The sequence below is a fragment of the Urocampus carinirostris genome, chromosome 4 (genome assembly GCF_059441175.1).
Source record: "Urocampus carinirostris isolate Australia breed hairy pipefish chromosome 4, RoL_Ucar_1.0, whole genome shotgun sequence".
NCBI classification, from domain to species: domain Eukaryota; kingdom Metazoa; phylum Chordata; class Actinopteri; order Syngnathiformes; family Syngnathidae; genus Urocampus; species Urocampus carinirostris.
The window spans coordinates 11,759,140-11,779,427 of record NC_142352.1 but is presented as its reverse complement, the minus strand read 5'-3'; the positions used below and the strand labels follow the sequence as shown (position 1 = coordinate 11,779,427).

Below are 20,288 nucleotides of genomic sequence, written 5' to 3'. Positions count from 1 at the left end.
TGACAGGTATGTGTTTTGCTTTCATGGCTCTGTGGGTCAAAAGGGTTTTGCGACTCTTAAGTTCGACTATTTTTTGGGGTGCAGCAGCACGTTTTTAAATGCGCAAATGGAGAAGGGGGATGACTTGCGCAATTGCCCAGCTGCTTGGATCGCCTTTTGAAGAGTCTGAAGTTTCAATAGACTCGCCCGGCTGCAAGCTCTAGCATTTGCATTTCATAGACTTTGCACGCGCCGCGGAGGACTCTGATTTTATTAAAAAGGGTCTCGAAGGTTAATTCAAAGCGGTTCGAGTATTAAGTATTTAAATGTAATGATATGTAAATAACGTTTCCTATTTGGCACGAAATCCATGTCGAAATGTCCGTTGTTTGAGAACTTAAAGAGGGACTACTTTTCTAGGCGGATGGGTACTGATTCAACAGCGCAACAGGACTACTAGTGCACATTTCACGGGCTTTACTCTGACTGAGTACACTGCGACGTTAGACCCGGAATGCCACATTTAGACTTCAAACTTATCTAAAACTGTGGAAATAACTCCTTCCTCTTTGGAATATAACTTACTTCGGGGTTGTTTCCCCACACAACCTGCCGGAGGAGAACTTGTGGACATTTGAAGAACTCAAGCACGAAAGATGTCAATCCTGCCTTTCACTCCCCCCATCGTGAAACGACTTTTGGGCTGGAAGAAAGGAGAGCAAAATGGCCAGGAGGAAAAGTGGTGTGAAAAGGCTGTCAAAAGTCTGGTGAAGAAGCTGAAGAAGACGGGGCAACTAGACGAACTGGAGAAAGCCATCACCACGCAAAATATCAACACGAAATGTATCACCATTCCGAGGTAACGCTTCGTGGGTGAGCGTCACACCTGGTTAACAAGGGCAAGTTAATGACAGAGTCGTGCAACTGTACTAAACGACTACTTCTTTAACATATTCGTCTTTTCCACACTATAATATAATTACAGCCTCTATTCCTCTTTCTTTTTTTGCCTAATGTATACTAAGAACACACAAATAGGGTCGTGTGGATGCAGGCGAATGGTTGCTCAGTAAACAATACTTTGCAAGCATTTGTTATATCATTTGGTGCAGCAGGGGTACGGTGAGGACATATTTTTCAGTAGCTGTGCATTGACACGTGCAATGCACTGACTCAACAGAGCTCAAGTTATATAACTTGTCCTTAATCTGCTTCGTTTTCGGGCGCTGTGTGGATTGCCTCGTACTGGCATCTCCCTCTGCTCTCGACTCTTTGAGCATCTTGGAGATGCAATCATGCTTTAAATGCAGTGGCAGCTAAAGGACAGGTGTCACATAATACAATTATACCTGCCAACCTTAGCCAGTTGCTGACCTTGTTAATGTTTGCAATTCCCCTTTTTAAGTCAAGTCATGTTTATTTGTATAGCCCTTAATCACAAAGAGTTTCAAAGGGCTGCACAGACCAAAGATTATTGCAAACCACAGATTACTATGACACCATCCCCTGATCTAAAACCTACATGAGGGCAAGGAAAAACTCAAAAAAATCAACATGAGGAAAAGGAAGAAACCTTCAGAAGGGACCACACGTGAGGTCATCCCCCTTCCAGGGTGACCAGGCTGCAATGGAGGTTGCAATAACAAATAATAAACAGATATTGTCGACATATAATATAGGTTATTCATGCACAGAATCACAGACCATTATTACACCATGCCCTGATCTAAAACCTACACGAGGGCAGGGGAAAACCTCAAAAACCTCAACATGAGTCAAGTGAAGAAACCTTGAGAAGGGATGACAACAATCTTTCATCTTGTACAGGGGTAAATCCAAAACTTCCAACTTAATATACACCCAAACTTCGGTCCAAATGTTCCAAATAGTGACCTAAGATATGGCCCCAAGTAGTCACTAAATGGATGCCTTTTTTAAGCAATAAAAAAAACCTTACAAACACAATGTCCTATACTCCCAGCAAGACCGATTATGTTGAATAAAAAACAAAAATAATTCATGAAAACGTCATTTTATATATCAAATAACAAACAATTCTTTCAGCTTCTTTATTCTCTGCCCACTTGGAGTAAATGAAGTGTTTTATTATACATTTGTAGCAGAGTTCTCCTGATGGTTTAACATGCAACACAAACTGTCCCAATTTAGTTGAATTTGCAACAAAGATGTCAAGTATTATTTCCCAGTTTCTTGTACTCTACTTTTCTCACAGGGATGAAAACTGTCTCACTGTCGGCATTAGAGTGCGAAAGGCGGATCATTATGCGCGAAGAAGAAATGCTTGATCACGGATGTCATTTGCTTCTGTACTGCGAAGATAATGAATTGGCAATCTATTATGACATTACTGTCAGTTACCAGTGACTGAGTTGATCAGAATTAGAACATAATTCGGGTTGACAAGATCGGTTGAATAAAAAACAGTTTTAAAAAATTTATATTTCTTTAAAATAAATTGTTATAGGACATAAACAATTGAAATGATTAAAAAAACGTATAAAATACGGGGAAACGTATAAGTTGACAGGTACGATTGTCACGAGACCGGACCAGATCGGGGGCAAGAGGCAGGAAGGATGAACTCAATCGCGTAACAACCAGTTACTTTTATTTAGCAAAATAAAAGTTGTCCAACACTCAGGGACAAAACAAAACAAAAACAGGCTTACAGGCAAACAGGAACTCAGACTAGGAATACTCACAAAACAGGCTTTTACTCAGAACGGGCAAACACAGGCTTCCTCAAGTCAAACAGAACAGATTAATGCAGAACAGAAAACACAGTGAACCAGCAACCGGCAATACCCACAACCCGCCCTTAAGAAGCACACACGCAAATTAGACGATCTGCTACAGCCGGTGCCCAGGGGGCGGGGCCAGCCGGTCGCCACGGCGACCATGCTGGACATGACAACGATAATGTTATTGACCCACTGTTTAGCAAGAACAAGATGTCTGTTCTTTATTTCTAATGAAAAAACAACTGTTATAACCTTGTCATCAGTTTGAGGTGGAGTTTCTATAAGAACAAGGCACATATTGCACAAAACATCATCCAAAAAAGTAAACGTCTAAAAAAGTATGTTGCATGCTGGGAGCACAAAAGCAAAAAAAACCATACAGAGAGTAATCAACATAGCTAAGAAAATCATTAGCTGCTCTGCTCAGTCTGGAGGACATTGCCAATCTTGCGATACCTTAACACAGCCAACAACATTAGAAATGACTTCTCTCACCAAGGCCTCAACCTCTTTTACCTGTTGCCCTCTGTTAGACGCTACATGTCCCTTAAAACAAGGACAAACTGTCTCAGAGATCGTTTCTTCCCCAGGGCCTTCCCCACCCTATAAAAACGAGACTATATATATTGCCAGTTGTATTGAAAAATGGGTATTGTATAGAAATAATGGCTGTTCATATTTTGTTTATTGTCTTATTTGGGAATTTTATTGTTGCTAAATGTTATTGCATTACTTTTCATTGCACTATTGTTTCTTAGCACTACCTTCTAAATAGTTTTGACTATTTATCCTGATTTTCTTTCATTTCATTTTCTCTTTGAAATGTTAATTACGTGTTTATCCTGGAGTGCAATGTCTAATCCAGTTGCAAACAATGTTCACTACGTTGTTATCAGTGACAATGAAGACTATTTCAAAGGGAATGACACCAATCCCAATCCAGGGACTTGCAGGCACTTTCATGTACAGTGGAACCTCGGTTCTCGACCATAATCCGTTCCTGAACCCTGTTCGAAAACCGATTTGTTCAATCACCGAAATCGTTTTTCCCATTAAAAGTAATGTAAAATCGTGTTAATCCGTTCCAACACCCTGAATGTTTACCATGAACGTAAACATGAAGCTAACCCAGGCTAATCGTACGTTCGCGTTAGCGTAATCTTCCGTACGAAAGATTACGCTAACATGAACGTGTAGAAATTAAAAAAAGGATTATGAATAGGATTTCTTACCTTTGTGGTGGATGGTGGGGAGAGAAAAATCATCAAAGGTTTTTCAACCTCTTCCAAAACTTGCGGCAGTTGCTTGCTTATAGCGCTAACTTCCTTAGCCGAACCACTCGATTTCACAGCCTCCTTATTCTTTACTATCGTACTGATAGTAGATTTAGCCATGCTGTATTCACTAGCAAGATCGGAAATTCGTACACCTCTTTCATATTTAGCTATTATGTCTTTCTTAAAGGCAATAGTTGTACGAACAACTTGGTTTTTTTTCACCTGTCCTGCTTGCTCCGACCTTCTTCGGAGGCATAATTAGGGGCTAAAACACCCGTACGCCGCTCAGCATCGCACCCTAGCGTACCGGCGTTCGAACTCCGATTTTTTGACCGAACAGCGAAGCAAGAATTTCTCGAAATTTTTTGTCGAACACCGATTTGTCCGAACTGAGAGGCGTTCGAAAACCGAGGTTCCACTGTAGTTCACAGTTCACTGCATGGGTGGTCGAGGCACCAATGAGGAAGCAACTCAGGACAGCCTTCTGCACTGTTGACGGTCCCTTGCCTGTTCTTGGGTCATGGCAAAGTTGGCACCAGTCCAGTCCTTAATGTTGTCGGCCCAGTTCTTTTTTGGTCCTCCTTTTCTCCTGCCCTCTGTGACTGTGCCTTAGAGAATTATCTTGGTATGTGCTGATGATCTTGTAACGTGACTATACCTCTTTCATGTAGACTTGTGCATTTTATGTTTCCCTTCACAGTCAACCCTCTAAATAATTGCTAATATTGATAAATTCAACATTATGTATGCCAGCTAGTCTAAATGTGGCAATACAGATTATTATTGCATTTCTTTTAGATCTAAACAAAGCCGCAAAATGTTGTTGTTGTGTTATTATTGTACACACTATTTTGAGGCCATTTTGACACTAGTTGTCAAGTGAGGATGACATCACAGTTCCTCAGGACTTGGATAACGAAGACCACTGCTCTGCCTCTTTAAATAAACTGGACAGTGATTGTTTTCTACCCAAGCTAGGGGCATTTATGATATCATTTTCAGTGTAGAGCATATGGCAAATTGCCGTTCCACAGTTGGGGAAAAACCGGTGTGTTTTAAAATGTATCATACAAACCCAATTTTACATAAACTGTCGGTTTTAAAATGGTGAAGGCCCATACAAAATATTGTTAGTAAATCCTATTGGCACACTTCCTCTTTAAATAAGAGGTCAAACATCCGTTCAATTCGTCAGACCCACTATTTTAACTATAAAATGAACATAACCTTCCCACTAAAAACAAAACATATATCTTTTGCTTAACAAAAGTGCTGTATCATTCATATTTTACAATGTGGTACTGCAGATGTAATAGTGATTCTTACTCTTTACTCTCAATTATATGCTATATTTATTTTAAGTGAGCTTAGTGTTTATTATTTAACATGGTTCAGCATTCATAGTTCTCTTTTGATATATGTTTGAATGATCACAATGTTGTATAAAACCCTTGTAATGATGTGTCACTTAGGAATACATGTTATATCAAATGCGAAAACCAGTGTGTGGTAGGCATTAGCTCAGGAGGTAGAGCGCTCGTCTTGGGTCGCAGGTACGATTCCCGGCTCCTCCGTGTTATATGTCGAAGTGTCCTTGGGCAAGACACTGAATCCCTATTGCCCCCAATAAGCAGGTAGGCGCCTTGCATGCGCCTTTAATATGTGATGTATCAACATTGTCTTTAAAAATTTCTTCCCGTATGTGTTTTTATTATACGTAAAAACGCCTTGCATGGCTGACCACCTATTGGTGTGTGAGTGTGTGTGAATGGGTAAGTGTGAAGCATATTGTAAAGCGCTATGAAGTAGCGCAGGAGTTAGAGCGCTCGTCTTGGGATCAAGGGATCCCAGTTCAAATCCCGGCTTGCCCGTGTTACATGTCGAAGTGTCCTTGGGTAAGACACTGAACCCCTAATACCCCCAATAAGCAGGTTAGCGCCTTAGATGGCTGCAAGGCCGCTATTGGGAAATGTGGAGCACATTGTAAAGCGCTTTGGGAAGTCATTGACTTGAAAAGCGCTATATAAATGCAGATCATTTCATTTCATATGAGAGGTCTTCATTGACTTGAAACACGCTATGTAAATGCCAATTTACCATTTATACAGAAATAGAAATAATGCAATCATAGGTCGTGACATATGTTGGATTTCCTTGGGTCAAAAAAGGTTCTTTAAGATCTCTTCACTAGATGCATTACAACGAAACCTTCTTGCAAAAGAGAAAAATTGAGGCACTTAATGTAAAATACAATAAATGAAAACATTTGCCTATGAATGTCATCCCTGGCAAGTCTTTTTCTGGGTCAGATTGCATGCATGAAATCAGTTTATAACTGCGCATGTCACCTGGGGTATGTTTTTTGTGCCATTTTTGGGGGAGAAAAGCTTTTCAATTCTACTGCTTGTTTCTGTTCCTATCGTCAGGGAATGGACCACATTTCTTCTTAAATTAAATAATAATTTTTAGACAAATTATGCTAGCCAAATGCGCCAAGGTTGGAAATCACTAAAAGGTGACATTGCAATGATTTATATCTAAATACAATAATCTAGAAATACATGGTATGGTAACCTAAATGCTGGATACTAATGCTTCCTACTGGACTGGCCAAGGCTTAACTTTTAGTGTGGTTGATTTTCCACTTGGAGACAGGCGTGCCAAGTCACTGTTAGTGAATGGTTAACTTGACTGATATTCCTTCTTGTAGTGTGTGTTCTGTTCCCTCTCAGTGACAAGTCTGAATAAGAGTGCCAGCGGTTGTCACTCCCTTCACAGGATGTGCCCTTTGATTGACTACTGAGCAGTAATATAGGAAATTTCTGGAAGAATAGTGTTTATGCCATTTAAATGACCCACAGTAATTAGCATTATCTGCTTAAAACATCATCATTCACAATGGGAAACAATTAGACAACTGTTGGGTGGAGCCTAGGTATTTTTTATTACTTTCTTTTAACTCCATTTTACATAAATAGACATATACAAGGTTACTCACTACAGCACACGAAAACGACAAAAATGTACATGACAACAAAAACCATGATGCCAGTTTGGTGTCTATGATTATATTTAGCAGTGTCCACTGTTTGGTCAATGTTTTTTGAACTACAGTGCCATGAAAAAGTATTTGCTGCCTTTCTGATTTTTGTTTTTTGCATATTTATCATTCACAAAGGTTTCAGATTATCACACCAATTTTAATATCGCAGAGAGACAACCTAATGGATCACAAAACATAGTTTTGAAATGTTGATTCAATTTATTAAATCACTTTACAATCAATACAATCTGGCCCTATGTGAAAAAGTAATTGCCCCCTGAACCTTCAACGAGCTGGGCGAACTTTGGCAGCAATAAAAGAAACCAATAATTTACCGTAATTGGTAATGAGTCTTTTACAATGCTTTGGAGGAATTTTGACCCACTCTTCTTTGCAAAATTGTTTTAAATCTGCCATATTGGAGAGTTTTCTACCATGAATCGCCAGTTTAAGGTCACGGCATCTCAATTGGATTTAAGTCCGAACTTGGCTACTCCAGAACCTAAAATTATTTATTTTTGAGTCTTTCAAAGGTGGACTTGCTGTTGTGTTTTGGCTCGTTGTGCATCTTGATGATCCAAGAGCGCTTAAGTTTGAGGGCACGAACTAATGGCTGGACTTTTCCCTTTAGGATCTTCTGGTAAACACCATCATTATTCTGTCAACCGCAGAGAGTTAACCTGGTCCTGAGGCAGCAAAGCAGCCCAGTTAGGACGACATTGGCTAAAAATGGCTTCCATGAGAGAGTCCCCACAGGCGATAACTAGCTGTCACAAAGGAACACAAAGAGTCGTCACACATTTGCCAAAATTAAGGGGGGAAAATGTATTTTTACGGTGTTGCAAATAAAAGCAGCACATGGGGATTGGGGATTTTCTTTGGGTATAGCGGCACCATTTGGACCAAAGTGAAAGTGTATTCCCTGACTGGAGACTTCATTTCCAGTGACGCTAGACATACTGTGTAGTGTCATAAAATGTCTTGCCCAGCATTAGCGTTGAAGTACCATAAATTCTGTTCTTTTGTGGCTGTGTTAAAAAAAAAGAATAGCAACAAGGTGAGGAATTTATTTTCCATATTTTGAATTAACAGATAAAAGAGTGGGCAGCACGGCGGCGCAGTGGTTAGCGCGTGTGCGGCACAGTTCTAAGGTCTTGGGAACCTCCTGTGTGGGTTCAAATCCAGCTACCGGACCTACTGTGCGGAGTTTGTATGTTCTCCCCGTGCTTGCCTGGGTTTCCCCCGGGCACTCCGGTTTCCTCCAACATTCCAAAGACATGCATTTCAGGTGGATTGGCCGATCCAAATTGTCCCTAGGTGTGAATGAGCGGGCGGGTTGTCTGTCCCTGTGTGCCCTGCGATTGGCTGGCAACCGTTTCAGGGTGTCCCCTGCCCACTGCCCGATGATTGCTGGGATGGGCTTCAGCACCCCGCGACCCTACTGAGGATAAGCGGTGCAGCTGATGAGATGAGATGAGATGAGATAAAAGAGTAGAACAGTCCCATGAGCAGAACTTTTCAAGGTTATCTCCTGCTCAATTCTATAACTACACACTCCCTCTTTTCCAGTGAAGCAATTTGTGGTGTCTTTGGATGCACCACAAACTCACTGGGGTTGTTTATTCTCGATAAAACCTTATTTTTCCTTACAACAAAATGTTGTTTCTAAACTGGAAAAACAATTAGAAATTCAAATGTGTTTATTCTCGTTTGTTGAAAAAACCCCAACATATTTTCTATAATTGCCGGCAGATTAAAAAATGTTGAGGGGCTTCTCTCCGCATCTTTATGTTCATTCTAGTGAGTGAAAGCGGGTCATTGTTGATCTTTTTATCCAGGCAAGGTTTTTATTTTATACTTACTCATACAAATTATTTAATCTTTCGCTTTGTAATGACAGTTGGGAAGTGAGCTATGTTGTAAAGAACCCTGTCCTTTTGTTTGTTTTGTGTACGCATGTTTGTGGGCATGTGCGTGTGTGAGAAAATACCCCTTGTATATTGATATTTTATCAGCAGATTTATGGGAATATAAAAAAAGTGAGGTAAAACAAAGCCTTTTGGAAAGCTATAGACTACGTAAATTGACACGAGTCAGACATTTGAAATAACAAAAAGCCCTGAAATAAATTAAGCATGAGAAAAACACCATGCAAACCCAAAATTGTAAAAGACACCCAAAAAGCAAACAAGTGTACAAACAGCAATTTAACGTTTACAAGTGCTGGTACTCTTCAGGCCACAATTCTCATTGTGTGATTTTGCTTTCACCCCCAGAGATTTTGTGGTCACTCACCACTTTCATCACATGGAAACAAAATATTTTAATACTTTGTAAACGGATCCAGTGAACAAGAATTAACAAGTAAACAACTTGAAGCTCAATCTTTTGCTCATTATTACTGGACAATTCAGATAAGATAAGGCAACCCAAAAATACTTTACAACCTCTTTCCCCTCTTAGTGAGTATCTGTCACATCACTGTTTAACGGCAGCAACAGTGAATTCCAGAATGCACGCTAAGTTGTTAAATGTAACACATAGAAGCTGTAATTTGGATTTAATCACATACCATGTGTTAGCTGAAACTGAAAAGCACACCGGGCACTCCCAGATTCTTCATTGCCGCAAGTGTGCATATCACAGCTCATACCATAGAGCCCAGGGCTGCAGTACGCACGCTTAAGCCTACCCGGAAATTTAGACAATGTTGGCGAGATCCGGGTTTCAAATTCCCCATATTAATGCAGACGGGAAGAAGTTGAGCACATTAAGATGACCCTGGATCAGAATTTGCTGTCACTGTGACCTAACAGTGTCTGATTGAGATCTGCTGGTTCTATTAATTCTCTTATATCCGAACATACCGGGAGCAGCTGTCCTCATGTTGAGGCCGGTCCATGTCAGTAAGCGAATCAGGCGGTCGTTGCACCTGCTACTGGTGTGACAGGCTGCTTTTCACTTTACAGGGAACAGTTTGTTCCAGGATGCTGGTCGACATCTGACTTTGTTTTAGTTTTCCTAGACCAGTGTTCTCGTTTGCCCACGTCCCTGCGTCCTAGACGCATCATTTTTGCTGGGGACGCATAGTCTCAAATCAACGTGCGTCCCCGGGACGCAACCTTTTTGACACCAAATTGTCATTATTAACCGATTACATTTTTTTTAAACAAAGATTTACCGCACTCCAAATTTTTCGTCAGGCATATCCGGCAGATGTTGTTTTGGTCTCGCGGTTCGAGTTTTCGTCTGCACGCCGATCTCGAGTTGTGAGGTGAAAAGTCCGTCTCTTTTTAGAGAACCGGAGAAACTGAATGAATATATCGATTTTTATTATATATTTGTCACCGATTTACAATTTCAACCTCGATAACACTAAATTTTGGGGACCCATAGATCTCTGTTGGGACCCAAAGACTTTTGAGCATGCGAGGCCCCGGGACTCATCACTTTTCAGAGGTAAAATGAACACTGGTGGCTAAAGAAAATAATGCAGACTTGAATATATAAAATGCCATATTGCTCTTCAAACCTTACAGCTGGATTTTGCTCCTTAACTCGTACTGTTCAAACAAAATATTCATCAAAATGCCGTTTTTAAATTAGCAGCGACTCATACAACCTAGTCATTTTCGCAGATCCTTTAGGTTGACTTCCCATTTGAGTGCAGAATACACTGTTGTTTTCCTTATTTCGACAAATTTTTTGATTTGCAAATTGAGAAAATCAAGCAAAACTATTAGAATTTGTTTCATTCCTCTAAGCCAACTTCTTCATATTTACTGCATTTAAGTTTTGCCATGGTTGATATTTAGGTTTAGATTCACACGTTATCCTTTCAAATGAGAGTTTAATGTACAGTGTTTCAAACTGATTCGAGTTGTTGCATCTGTCACGCTTTCTGATCAAGTTTGGAGATTGTGTGGAAATTTTCTGGAGCGGTGCCTATTCAATCTGTGGTACAAATGTAGTATAACAATGACTGAGTTTCTATTAAAATTAGAAGAGGGTTCAAGAGGGCAGTGTTGGATAATATTTGAATTGGATTGAAGTATCAGTTTTACTATTATATAAAAAGAGCATATTCTTCTGTTGTAATAGCTCTTAAATCGTATCAGTTTGATTTTACCAAACATGTAGGAGGAACTGTATGTGATTTAGCCTATATTGATTTTTTTTTAACTGTTTGACACTTCACTTGCATTTAAATGTAAAATAAAAATAAAAAAAACACAGCGAATAGTTTTACAAACTACTTCTATTTCTTTTTTTTCCTTTGGCCTGAACTCATTTAGCTCTGCTGAAACTAAATCCATCCTTTCTTAACAGAGGAACTTATTATTAAACCTCCTGTACATAAACAGTATTTGATTATTTTTGGGGGTTTTCTGATAAAAGGGAAAAGTCTAAGATACAAAAATACCCTAGGCATGGTAATACCATAATTCAGGTGGGTTCAGATTACCGTATTCTCCGCACTGTAAGGCGCACCCCCCAATAATTAGTCTTTTGTGATATATTTTTCATATACAAGGCCCATTGGAGTTTAAGGAATATGAAATTAAAACTACAGCAGGGTTGCATAAAAAATAATAGTTTAAATTAAAAAATAGTTTATTGCCTTGCATGGCTCACCATCATCATGAATTTTGGTTTCACCACTGAAATTAATTTAGGAACAAACAACTTGTTAAAAGCAAAACAGTTACCATATGCCATATCCTTTAATTTTAACTATTCAGTTTCAATTTTATCCAACATATTTTCCAGTATACAAGACGCAATGGACTATAAATTGTACTTTCAAATTTTGGGCCAATTCAAGTTTCAGCCTTTAGTTCATAAAATACTCTTTTTAAACAAATGAACATGTACAATGAGGGTTTCCCAACTACATTTGATCGTAGCTTAAACTATATTTTAAACTTTTTTTTTATCAGCAAGATTCTGACACTCCTACAAAATTTTATTAGCTCTTACTCCCAACACCGTGCACTATCTTTGTGAACCTGGTGATACGATACACACCTTCTTACATAGTGCAAGGTACGATTGTACCTCAAAACAATTCTGTTTTACACGATGCAATGCAGTACAAAGATATATTGTAGGGCTTGAATGCTCATTAATTTTTGTTAAACGCATTCAATATTTGACAATGTACAAATTTGCCAGGCATTTTCATGAGGAAGCAGCATTTTTAGTATTCACTGCTGAAAATAGTTTTGACATCACGATACATTCTACAATGGTACAATCTTCCTGACAAGGGTTGAAAATTATATATTGAGTCAAAATGCAATGCTTTTTTTCTCACAAGAAACCCAACATCTGCTTAAAAGATGGCAGTTCATTCAAAACCAAGCTTTTGATAATAATAGGGTCAACAGAAGAAAATTGTGATAGGAGTCAATTGTACTGAAATGTAATTGTTATTTCAAACAAACAACTTAACGCAATCCAAACAAGCCCACCATAAAATATGAATATGAAAATGAATTAAACTATGTTTCAAATGAAAATTGACAAAGAAAAATGGCTCCAATGAAAAATACATATTTTATTGCACATACCGCATATTCGTACCAAAATGCCATATCTAAAACCAATTAGGTACAGTGCATAGTCAGTATGGACCTAAATCCATAAAGAAGCTTTTGTCCATTTTTGGAAACAGGAAAATAAATGATACGTTAAAATCAAGTCAACATTTTTTATCGCTGTAAACCAAGAACAGGCTCGTTAGCATCACTAGAACTGTAAATAAAACAAATGTGATGTGCATTTTGTAACGTACAATCATTGTAGACTGCAAAGTCTGTAATTAAAGAACTTAACCATTCTTCAGCAGTTGAAACCAAACGGTTTTAACAACTGACGTTTGTTCTTCGAACTGCATGCTTTTAATTTCAAATACGTTTGTCAGGCACTTTCTGGTAAGCTCTCCTTAATAGCTAAATATCCATGTATAAAATGTACAATGCATGTCATCATTATGGTTATTAGCCAGAATGTTCCTTGAATCTTACAGAGGCGAGTCATATTGCTCAACTGTCCGATGTGCTTTCTTTCTAAATGTTGAGGTACTGCTATGTTATGCAAGGTCTGCTTTGCAAACTTCGCAAATAGTATTTCTGTTGGCGGTATCCAGGCTATAATGCAAGTTTTGGTATGCGTATTTGATGTTGACGCGGCCATTTCTGTATGTTTATGTTCGTGCTAGGGACAGAGAGGCTATTGCGCATGGGCAGCTTTCAAAGAGATTATATTCGTGTAGCAATGCCTCAGACTTGCAAAATGTGTCTGGCGACTATATTCGACAATAGAATCGATTGTCAACTATTTCTATTATCATTTTTTGTCAACAACGTCAACTAAATGTTGCAACATTGGTGGGGTGATTGTTTTTGTCTAGGTTTGGACCCTGCTAAATATAAGGTCAAGAACTTTGAAGCAGCCACAGGTAAGGGGGGAGGATTTAGGGTTTAGATAGGATCAGGCTATTTCAACTTTTCCAAAAAGTATAATGTGATCCTCGTGTTTTTATTGTATTTTATTATTATTATTCTTTTTTATATTCACATGGTTTGGTCAGATTTCATTGACAACCCCGTGGTTTCACAATGAGTTTCCTTTTTTCTTTTTTTTCCTAGATTTTTTATGTTTTTATTGTTATGCTCAGTAAACACAAACCACTTGGTAACAAGGAAATTTGTGGAATTGCGGTTAATGACTTACCTCCTTCCTCTCTCTTTGGCCTTTCATCAGTCCTGTTTGCCGAGCAGTCGACTTGAGCTCATCACCAAAAGGGTCACATAGGCTCTTAACTTTAAATGGTTTGTGGGTATGCGTCAGTGTAAAAAGTTTAATAATGTTTCAAGAATTGTTATCTTTAAATGCTTACACTGGATTATTGAAAAACACATATTTGGAGTTTGAGCAAAATAGAAATACAGATTACACTCAGAGTGCATAGCGGGTGTTCTTGACTTTTTGAGTTCAACTGGAGAAAAAAAATGGTTTTCATAAAAAGTCCTGTTTGTGTGTCATTAAGTACTTTCAACAGTCTTTGTATTTGTTCACACATTTTTTTTCCATGGGCACCGGTTTTCTGATCAACTTAAATTAGGTCACATTAGTGTGAGAGTCTTTGAGATTCAATACATGCTTTTAAGCCCAAGAAAGTAATGTATTACATTGGCTGAAGGAAAACTGGGGCATCTGAGCTTTCAACTAATTGATGATCTCCTGAGGCGCAATAGTTATTCCAGATACGCATAAAAAGTCAACTACAATACACATTGCTCAGGGACACAGCAGAGGTACTTTGTTTGCTCAGAATTTGAGTAATAACTTATATTGTCTATTGGGGTATAGAATAATAATCAAAGCAAAACTATGGAGTTGAATTAAGAACAAGAAGTATAAACAGTATATAAAGTGGAAACAGAAATTGCAAAACAATGTGTGCTGCTTTGATGTTTGTGATTTTTAATTGATTCTCAAGACAGCGATTTTACTGGCTTAAGCGTTTCATATTGTTGACTGTGCTTGCATGTATATATATATATATTAATTTCAAGAATTCAGAAGTTTGGTTTTTGGAAGCATTAAATGTACACTAATAAGTTCACTTTTTTTCTGATTATCTTTTGTACTGTACCAACGATTATGAATGAATCTTAAAAAAACAACAACACACACATACTAAAGCGCGTTAGAACATGTATGGAAATTAATGTGGAAAATAACCTTTTCTTTTGATAAACATGCCTGAGTGGCTTTTTATGGCTATTGTTGTTTCCTCCCAAATTTCAAATATATGGTAGTATGATTGGTGAGTCTTAATTATCTCTAGAAATGAATGCTTGTCTGACTGGTTGTCTGTATTTGTGTGAGCTGTGATTGACGGAAAAGCATTCCACGGTGTCTACTGCCCAAGGCCTAAAGTTAGCTGGGATGAGCTCCAGCACCACTGCAACTCTCGTGAGAATAGTAGGTTGGACAATAAATTGTGGAATTATTGCTGACAACATTGCTGACAATATATTTGTTCTTCAATTATAATACAATATACACTCTTTCACAGCTGCCCTTAGCCTTACCACTTTATTGTTATTACATTTCTTTTACTCATGGCTTGTGTTTTTTTTTAAAACCTGTGACTTGGGATAGATGCGTTTCCCGCAAAATATAATTGGGGCCGAGGCTTCCTTCACAAGCAAAATACTGTACCTAATAACTAGAGTGGCGTAGGTTAAAAATATTGATTCTCAGATGGTGTAATGATTAGTTGTATGGTGAGGGAAACAATCCTTCCCACATCAGATGTGTCTGCCATTGCGCTTCACAGCAGCAGTAAAGTGCGTCAATGCTGTAAAAAGACATGAAACTGTAAGCATGTCTTACAATAATTTGTCGTATCCAACTTAAAACTGGCATTCCCTTTACCGGGTTTGTACGGGTGCTTGGATTCATTGAAAATGATTGAATATTAATGTTCTGTGTTTAAGGGTTGAAAATGCTTGAAGGCGAACTGCTTTAAATGCTTGAAATTGTCTCAATATTTCCCAACAAGTCTGCTTTAAAATGCCGCTGACACTGCTCTCTGGTGGCTTTGTTTAGCCATTGCATTTCTTCTTCCCTGTTGATATATACTGTAGCTGTCATTAGTTTGTACGGCATTGTCCTACGAAGCGTAATCACCCTATATGGGTCTCGCCCAAGAAGACAGGTGCATGCTCCACCTAAACAAGGCACTATGAAATCGATGTTTTTCGGTGGATTATTATTATTATTATTATTTGTTTTTTTTTTGTCAGCATTATTGCATGTTTTTGTGTACGTAAATATATTACACAGTTGGATTCACTACATTCATGGATGTACAAAATATAACCGAAAGTGATGGCTGCAAGACGACGTCTTTGGAGTGCTATCTTGGCTTTGGATTTTTTGGGTATCTTATTTCATACTGATCATGTTGTTATTGTGATAAGTATGTTTTGAAATGGTCAGCATATCTTCAGTCCCTAGAGTTTAAGCTTTTCAGTGATATTTCGCATGACGTATTTCGGTGACTGGTGACATTGTAGAAGACACCGTGTCTGTCTGTGACTGAAAAAGTTTTTGCTTCTCAACAGTGCTTTATATTCCATTGCGCCTTATGTATGGAAAATATATGACAACAGACTATTTTTAGGGGGTGTGCCTTATAATCCATTGCGCTTTTTAGTGCAGAAAATACGGTATCTTTGTCTCTGTATTTCTGCAGCCCTTCCTGATCTATGGAAAATTGTTATCTTTATAGCGTTTGACGGTTTTATGTCAATTTTGTTAGGAATGATGCAATTTTCAATAAGAAAGGATTTTAAAGAATTTGTAAGATACTTTTATAAAAACGGTCTTTGGGTGCCTGTGCCGGACCAATGTGGTACTACAACCCCATTACTTTACAATGAAATGCAATGCACTTATTTGCATTGATTTACCGTGCCTACTGGCTTAAAAATCGCACGACAGAACAAACCAATAAGGAAATAAGTTAACCATGCTTTTCATAATCAATTTTAATCCATTTCATATATTATATATAGATATATTTGTGGCTTTGCAACATATATATTTCGCACTGGATTTTTCCTTTTAATGGTACTGGAGAAATTACAAAGTACCAAAATCATTACAACAGAAGAATATGCTCTTTTTTAGAAAAAGTCCTTAAAACGTCCTTGAATTTGGCCATGTAAAAGTTGAACGAACTCTGCTCATAGGTTTCAAGTTGGTAATAGTCGCAATTCAAAAACCAATCACTGAATAAAAGAAACAGTTTGCAATGATATCTCATCCACTTAAAGGCGCCCACTCAAACTCATGATTGAATTGGCCCCAAGGATATAAAGGTTTGATTTTTTTTGCTCAAAACCCAGATTATATTCAGTGCGAACAAACCATTGTACCACTGTATCCTTTTATTACTCATGATGATAGTTTCTTGGTGATCTTACATTAAACTATGGAACGTTAATCTTCTGGGGTGAAAAGTTTACGTATACACTTTCATTCTTTTCACTTTGTCAAGCTGCAGACTTGAGTCATTTGAGACGGCATTTTGTGAATGAGTCAGAGGGTAGAAGTCAATGGGATTAGTTATGCGGTTGCATGAAACTTTTTCATGCCTGAGAGAAGTCAACGTAAATTCCTAGTCCTACACATTATTGTAGTCTGTGTCTAATTCGCCTGTCACTATTAGTGTGTTGGCTATAAGGCTGGCGGAGATTTGGAGGGTGTGGGCTTTTGTTTGCCTTGTGGTTTGCACGGAGGGGTTAAGGAGACAGCTAGGCCTTGACTTTGCCGTGGTTGTCTATCTGCGGGGGTGTGCGCGTGAGCCTGCTCTCACATGCACGAATCACACACACAGTGACGCTCGGCAGACAACAAACATGCCTTTGTGCTCACTGGGTGCTTGCTGCTTTACAACTAACTGCCTACAAGCAGGAGAACCCGACACAAAGAAGCTTGATTTAAGAAGTGCATCTGACTGTTACAAACTCTAGTTAGTCCTAAAATCTATCTATCTATCTACCTAGGTCATATCTCTCAAGAGGGGTGACCGACAGCAAGACAAACACATACAATGACAAAGAAAATAAAAAAGGGAAAAATAGCAAAAAAAACCCACACAAACATTTTTGGACCATGGCCAACCCAAATGCCCAAACACCCAAACAAGTTAAGCACCTCGGCACCTAAGTTGGTCATGCTTTCGTCCCTCAAGATGAAACGGGACACAAGAAAGTGGCCATTTCACACTTCTGTTCAACAGCAGGGCCCGACAGCTTTCACTGGTTTACCCCTGCCGCATCATACGGGTGCCCTGCCCATCCCTTAGAACGCGTCCAAACATCCCACTATCCTTTTACAACAGTCCTAAAATAAGGGTTGGAATCGTGGGTCAACAAGTAGGCAAATGGTGGAGATGACAAAGCATGTCAATTGCAAAGTATTGATGGAAAAGCAAAAAAATTCTCATTGGCTGTTTAAAATATATTGGAGACCCTCGTAATAGTAAGTTGGAAAATGAATGAATTGAAAAAACAGATTTTTGAAAAACACTACCACAATTTAAATGCATTTTAAATTGCATGATTTCTGCTATTGAAGACCTTTTTACTCGTAGTTCTACGCAATAATGTGTACTTGTAACAACAGTCATCTGCAGCATTGGAAAAAAAATACAAACAAGGCCATCATGATCACATTGTCTGAAATTCGGCTTTTAATCGGAAATAGTACTTGTTTCAAAATGTTTAAGGACCTCAGTTTTAAATGATGCCCACAGAGTTAACCCAATGAGCACATTGCAATAGATTTGAGTGCCATATTCAAAGACATTATTGTCCACACACATCCATCCATCCATCCATTTTATTAGCTGATTACTGTATCCCACAATAAACACAGATAGGTTTGGAGTCCATCAAAATTGTCTTCAGCCAGTTTTCGGTTTCAGGATGAAAGGTATGTTTTTGCACGAATTTGAGACTGCAAAATGGATTCCAGCAAACCCAAAATAGACGAGTCCTGTTGTAAAAATCAGTTGTCTCAGTTTATTGGATTTCGGAATGGAAATGTCACTAAAGCAACTGGATAGCCTAGATGTGTTGGATGAAATATTTTTGGTAAATTACTGCTTAAGAGAGTGAAATAAATGTGGATTTCCTTGACCGGTAGACACAGTTAATGTGTCTACCATTTGTTATAATATAATGCTTGACATTTGAGTTGTAATATTGATTCCATCTGAAACCTTTGAATCATCATTCAGTATTATGTTGGAAGTCATACTCTTCCCAGGAGTTCAGGAGTGCAACTTGAAGCCATTTTGCGCCAACATACCATATTCCTCTGAATACAGATCAGCTGTTTTTTGTATTCCTATTAGAATCTAGATTTTTTTCTGTATTTTAAGTTTTGTGTTTTAATTTGCCAAAGGCATAATTGCTTTGAATTCAAGGGGTCACGGAAAATCTTGTGAAGTTTACATATCTTGGCTTTCTAGTACATTCCTCCTGCGGCACAAGTGAACCATTGGAATTATTCCGCACACACCTACCACCCTTTCTGGAAAAGCGTTCAGTTTTTTTTTTCTTACAAATGAAGGATATGCTGAAGGAAAGGAACCAATCATTTGTTGAGAGGGAAAGCTAAAGCCATCTTGAGGTGATATCATGGGTTGGAGAGTGTTTAATCAAGGAAGGACGTCATGTGACATAAACCCATAGACATACTAACTCAAAGAGCCCACTGGCTGAGTCTTCTTATGTTTTCAATAAAGGAAATTGGCCCTTAGTTGTTGGTTGTGTCCTTCAGGACTTTCGAGGGCCAATTCAGTCTACTGTTCCTCTCTTCTTTTTCATCCCCACCATAACCTTCACTCAGTGCAAGGATAAAGCCAGTGAGACAGACGGAAACAGACGGGTAAGGGATGAGGGTGCGGGGGTCACGGGGCCCAGACACTCTGAGCTGCCCTGAGCTTTTTCAGCCTTTATCCAGAAGCACCCTCCTTTCTTTAACCACCCTGACTTGGTTTATTCTCTATACCTTCATGTTTCTCAGATTGTTTCTCACAATTATGTACAAAATAAAATATACATATTTTTTAAATGTGAAAACTATCACAAACATTGCATAAGGATCTTACGCACTTTTCTCAGGTTTTATGGTGCATTGGTTTGAAGTTAAAAAATATAATGCTGTTAATTTAAACACAGGTTTTAACCAGTGGGTGTACATGTGTGTGAGAAAAACTAGTAAACCTGTACAATTGGTTTTGTGTCGCAAAGTAAATAGGCTTTCCTTACGGTCTTTGTTTTGGCCACCATCTAAAGTCTGTTAGGTTCAATCTGCTCTGTCTGAGCCGGCCTGATGGCTTTTGGGCGTCCTGCTGGGTCACATACACAAACATTCACTGACAAACTATCCTTCTCAAATATGATGATTGGTTTACAGAGGTTACCCTCATACCCTATTAAGGGGCGTGCTATTTTTGATTTGGTGCATTTGTACTTGAAGTTCATACTGTGGTCAATCAATCAGTCCATTTCAGTAATTTAGAGAGTGAAAACGAATTAAACAATCTTTTTATTTTTATTTGAATAAACGCGACTGGTTCACAATTTAACGGTGAGTCTGAATGACTATGTTGCAATGAAAATGCATAACTAT

At 38.5% G+C, this 20,288-nt stretch overlaps 1 protein-coding gene across 1 annotated transcript in view; it reads left to right on the top strand.

The window, feature by feature from the left end:
- The first annotated feature begins 443 nt into the window (after positions 1-443).
- The window catches only part of smad3a (SMAD family member 3a), a 41,955-nt gene continuing 22,110 nt past the window's right edge, over positions 444-20,288 (top strand). Inside the window, exon 1 of the mRNA XM_088333647.1 lies at positions 444-838. Within this exon, the coding sequence (XP_088189773.1) occupies positions 636-838 (203 nt within the window). The 5' untranslated portion in view covers positions 444-635. The remainder of the gene's footprint in view (positions 839-20,288) is intronic.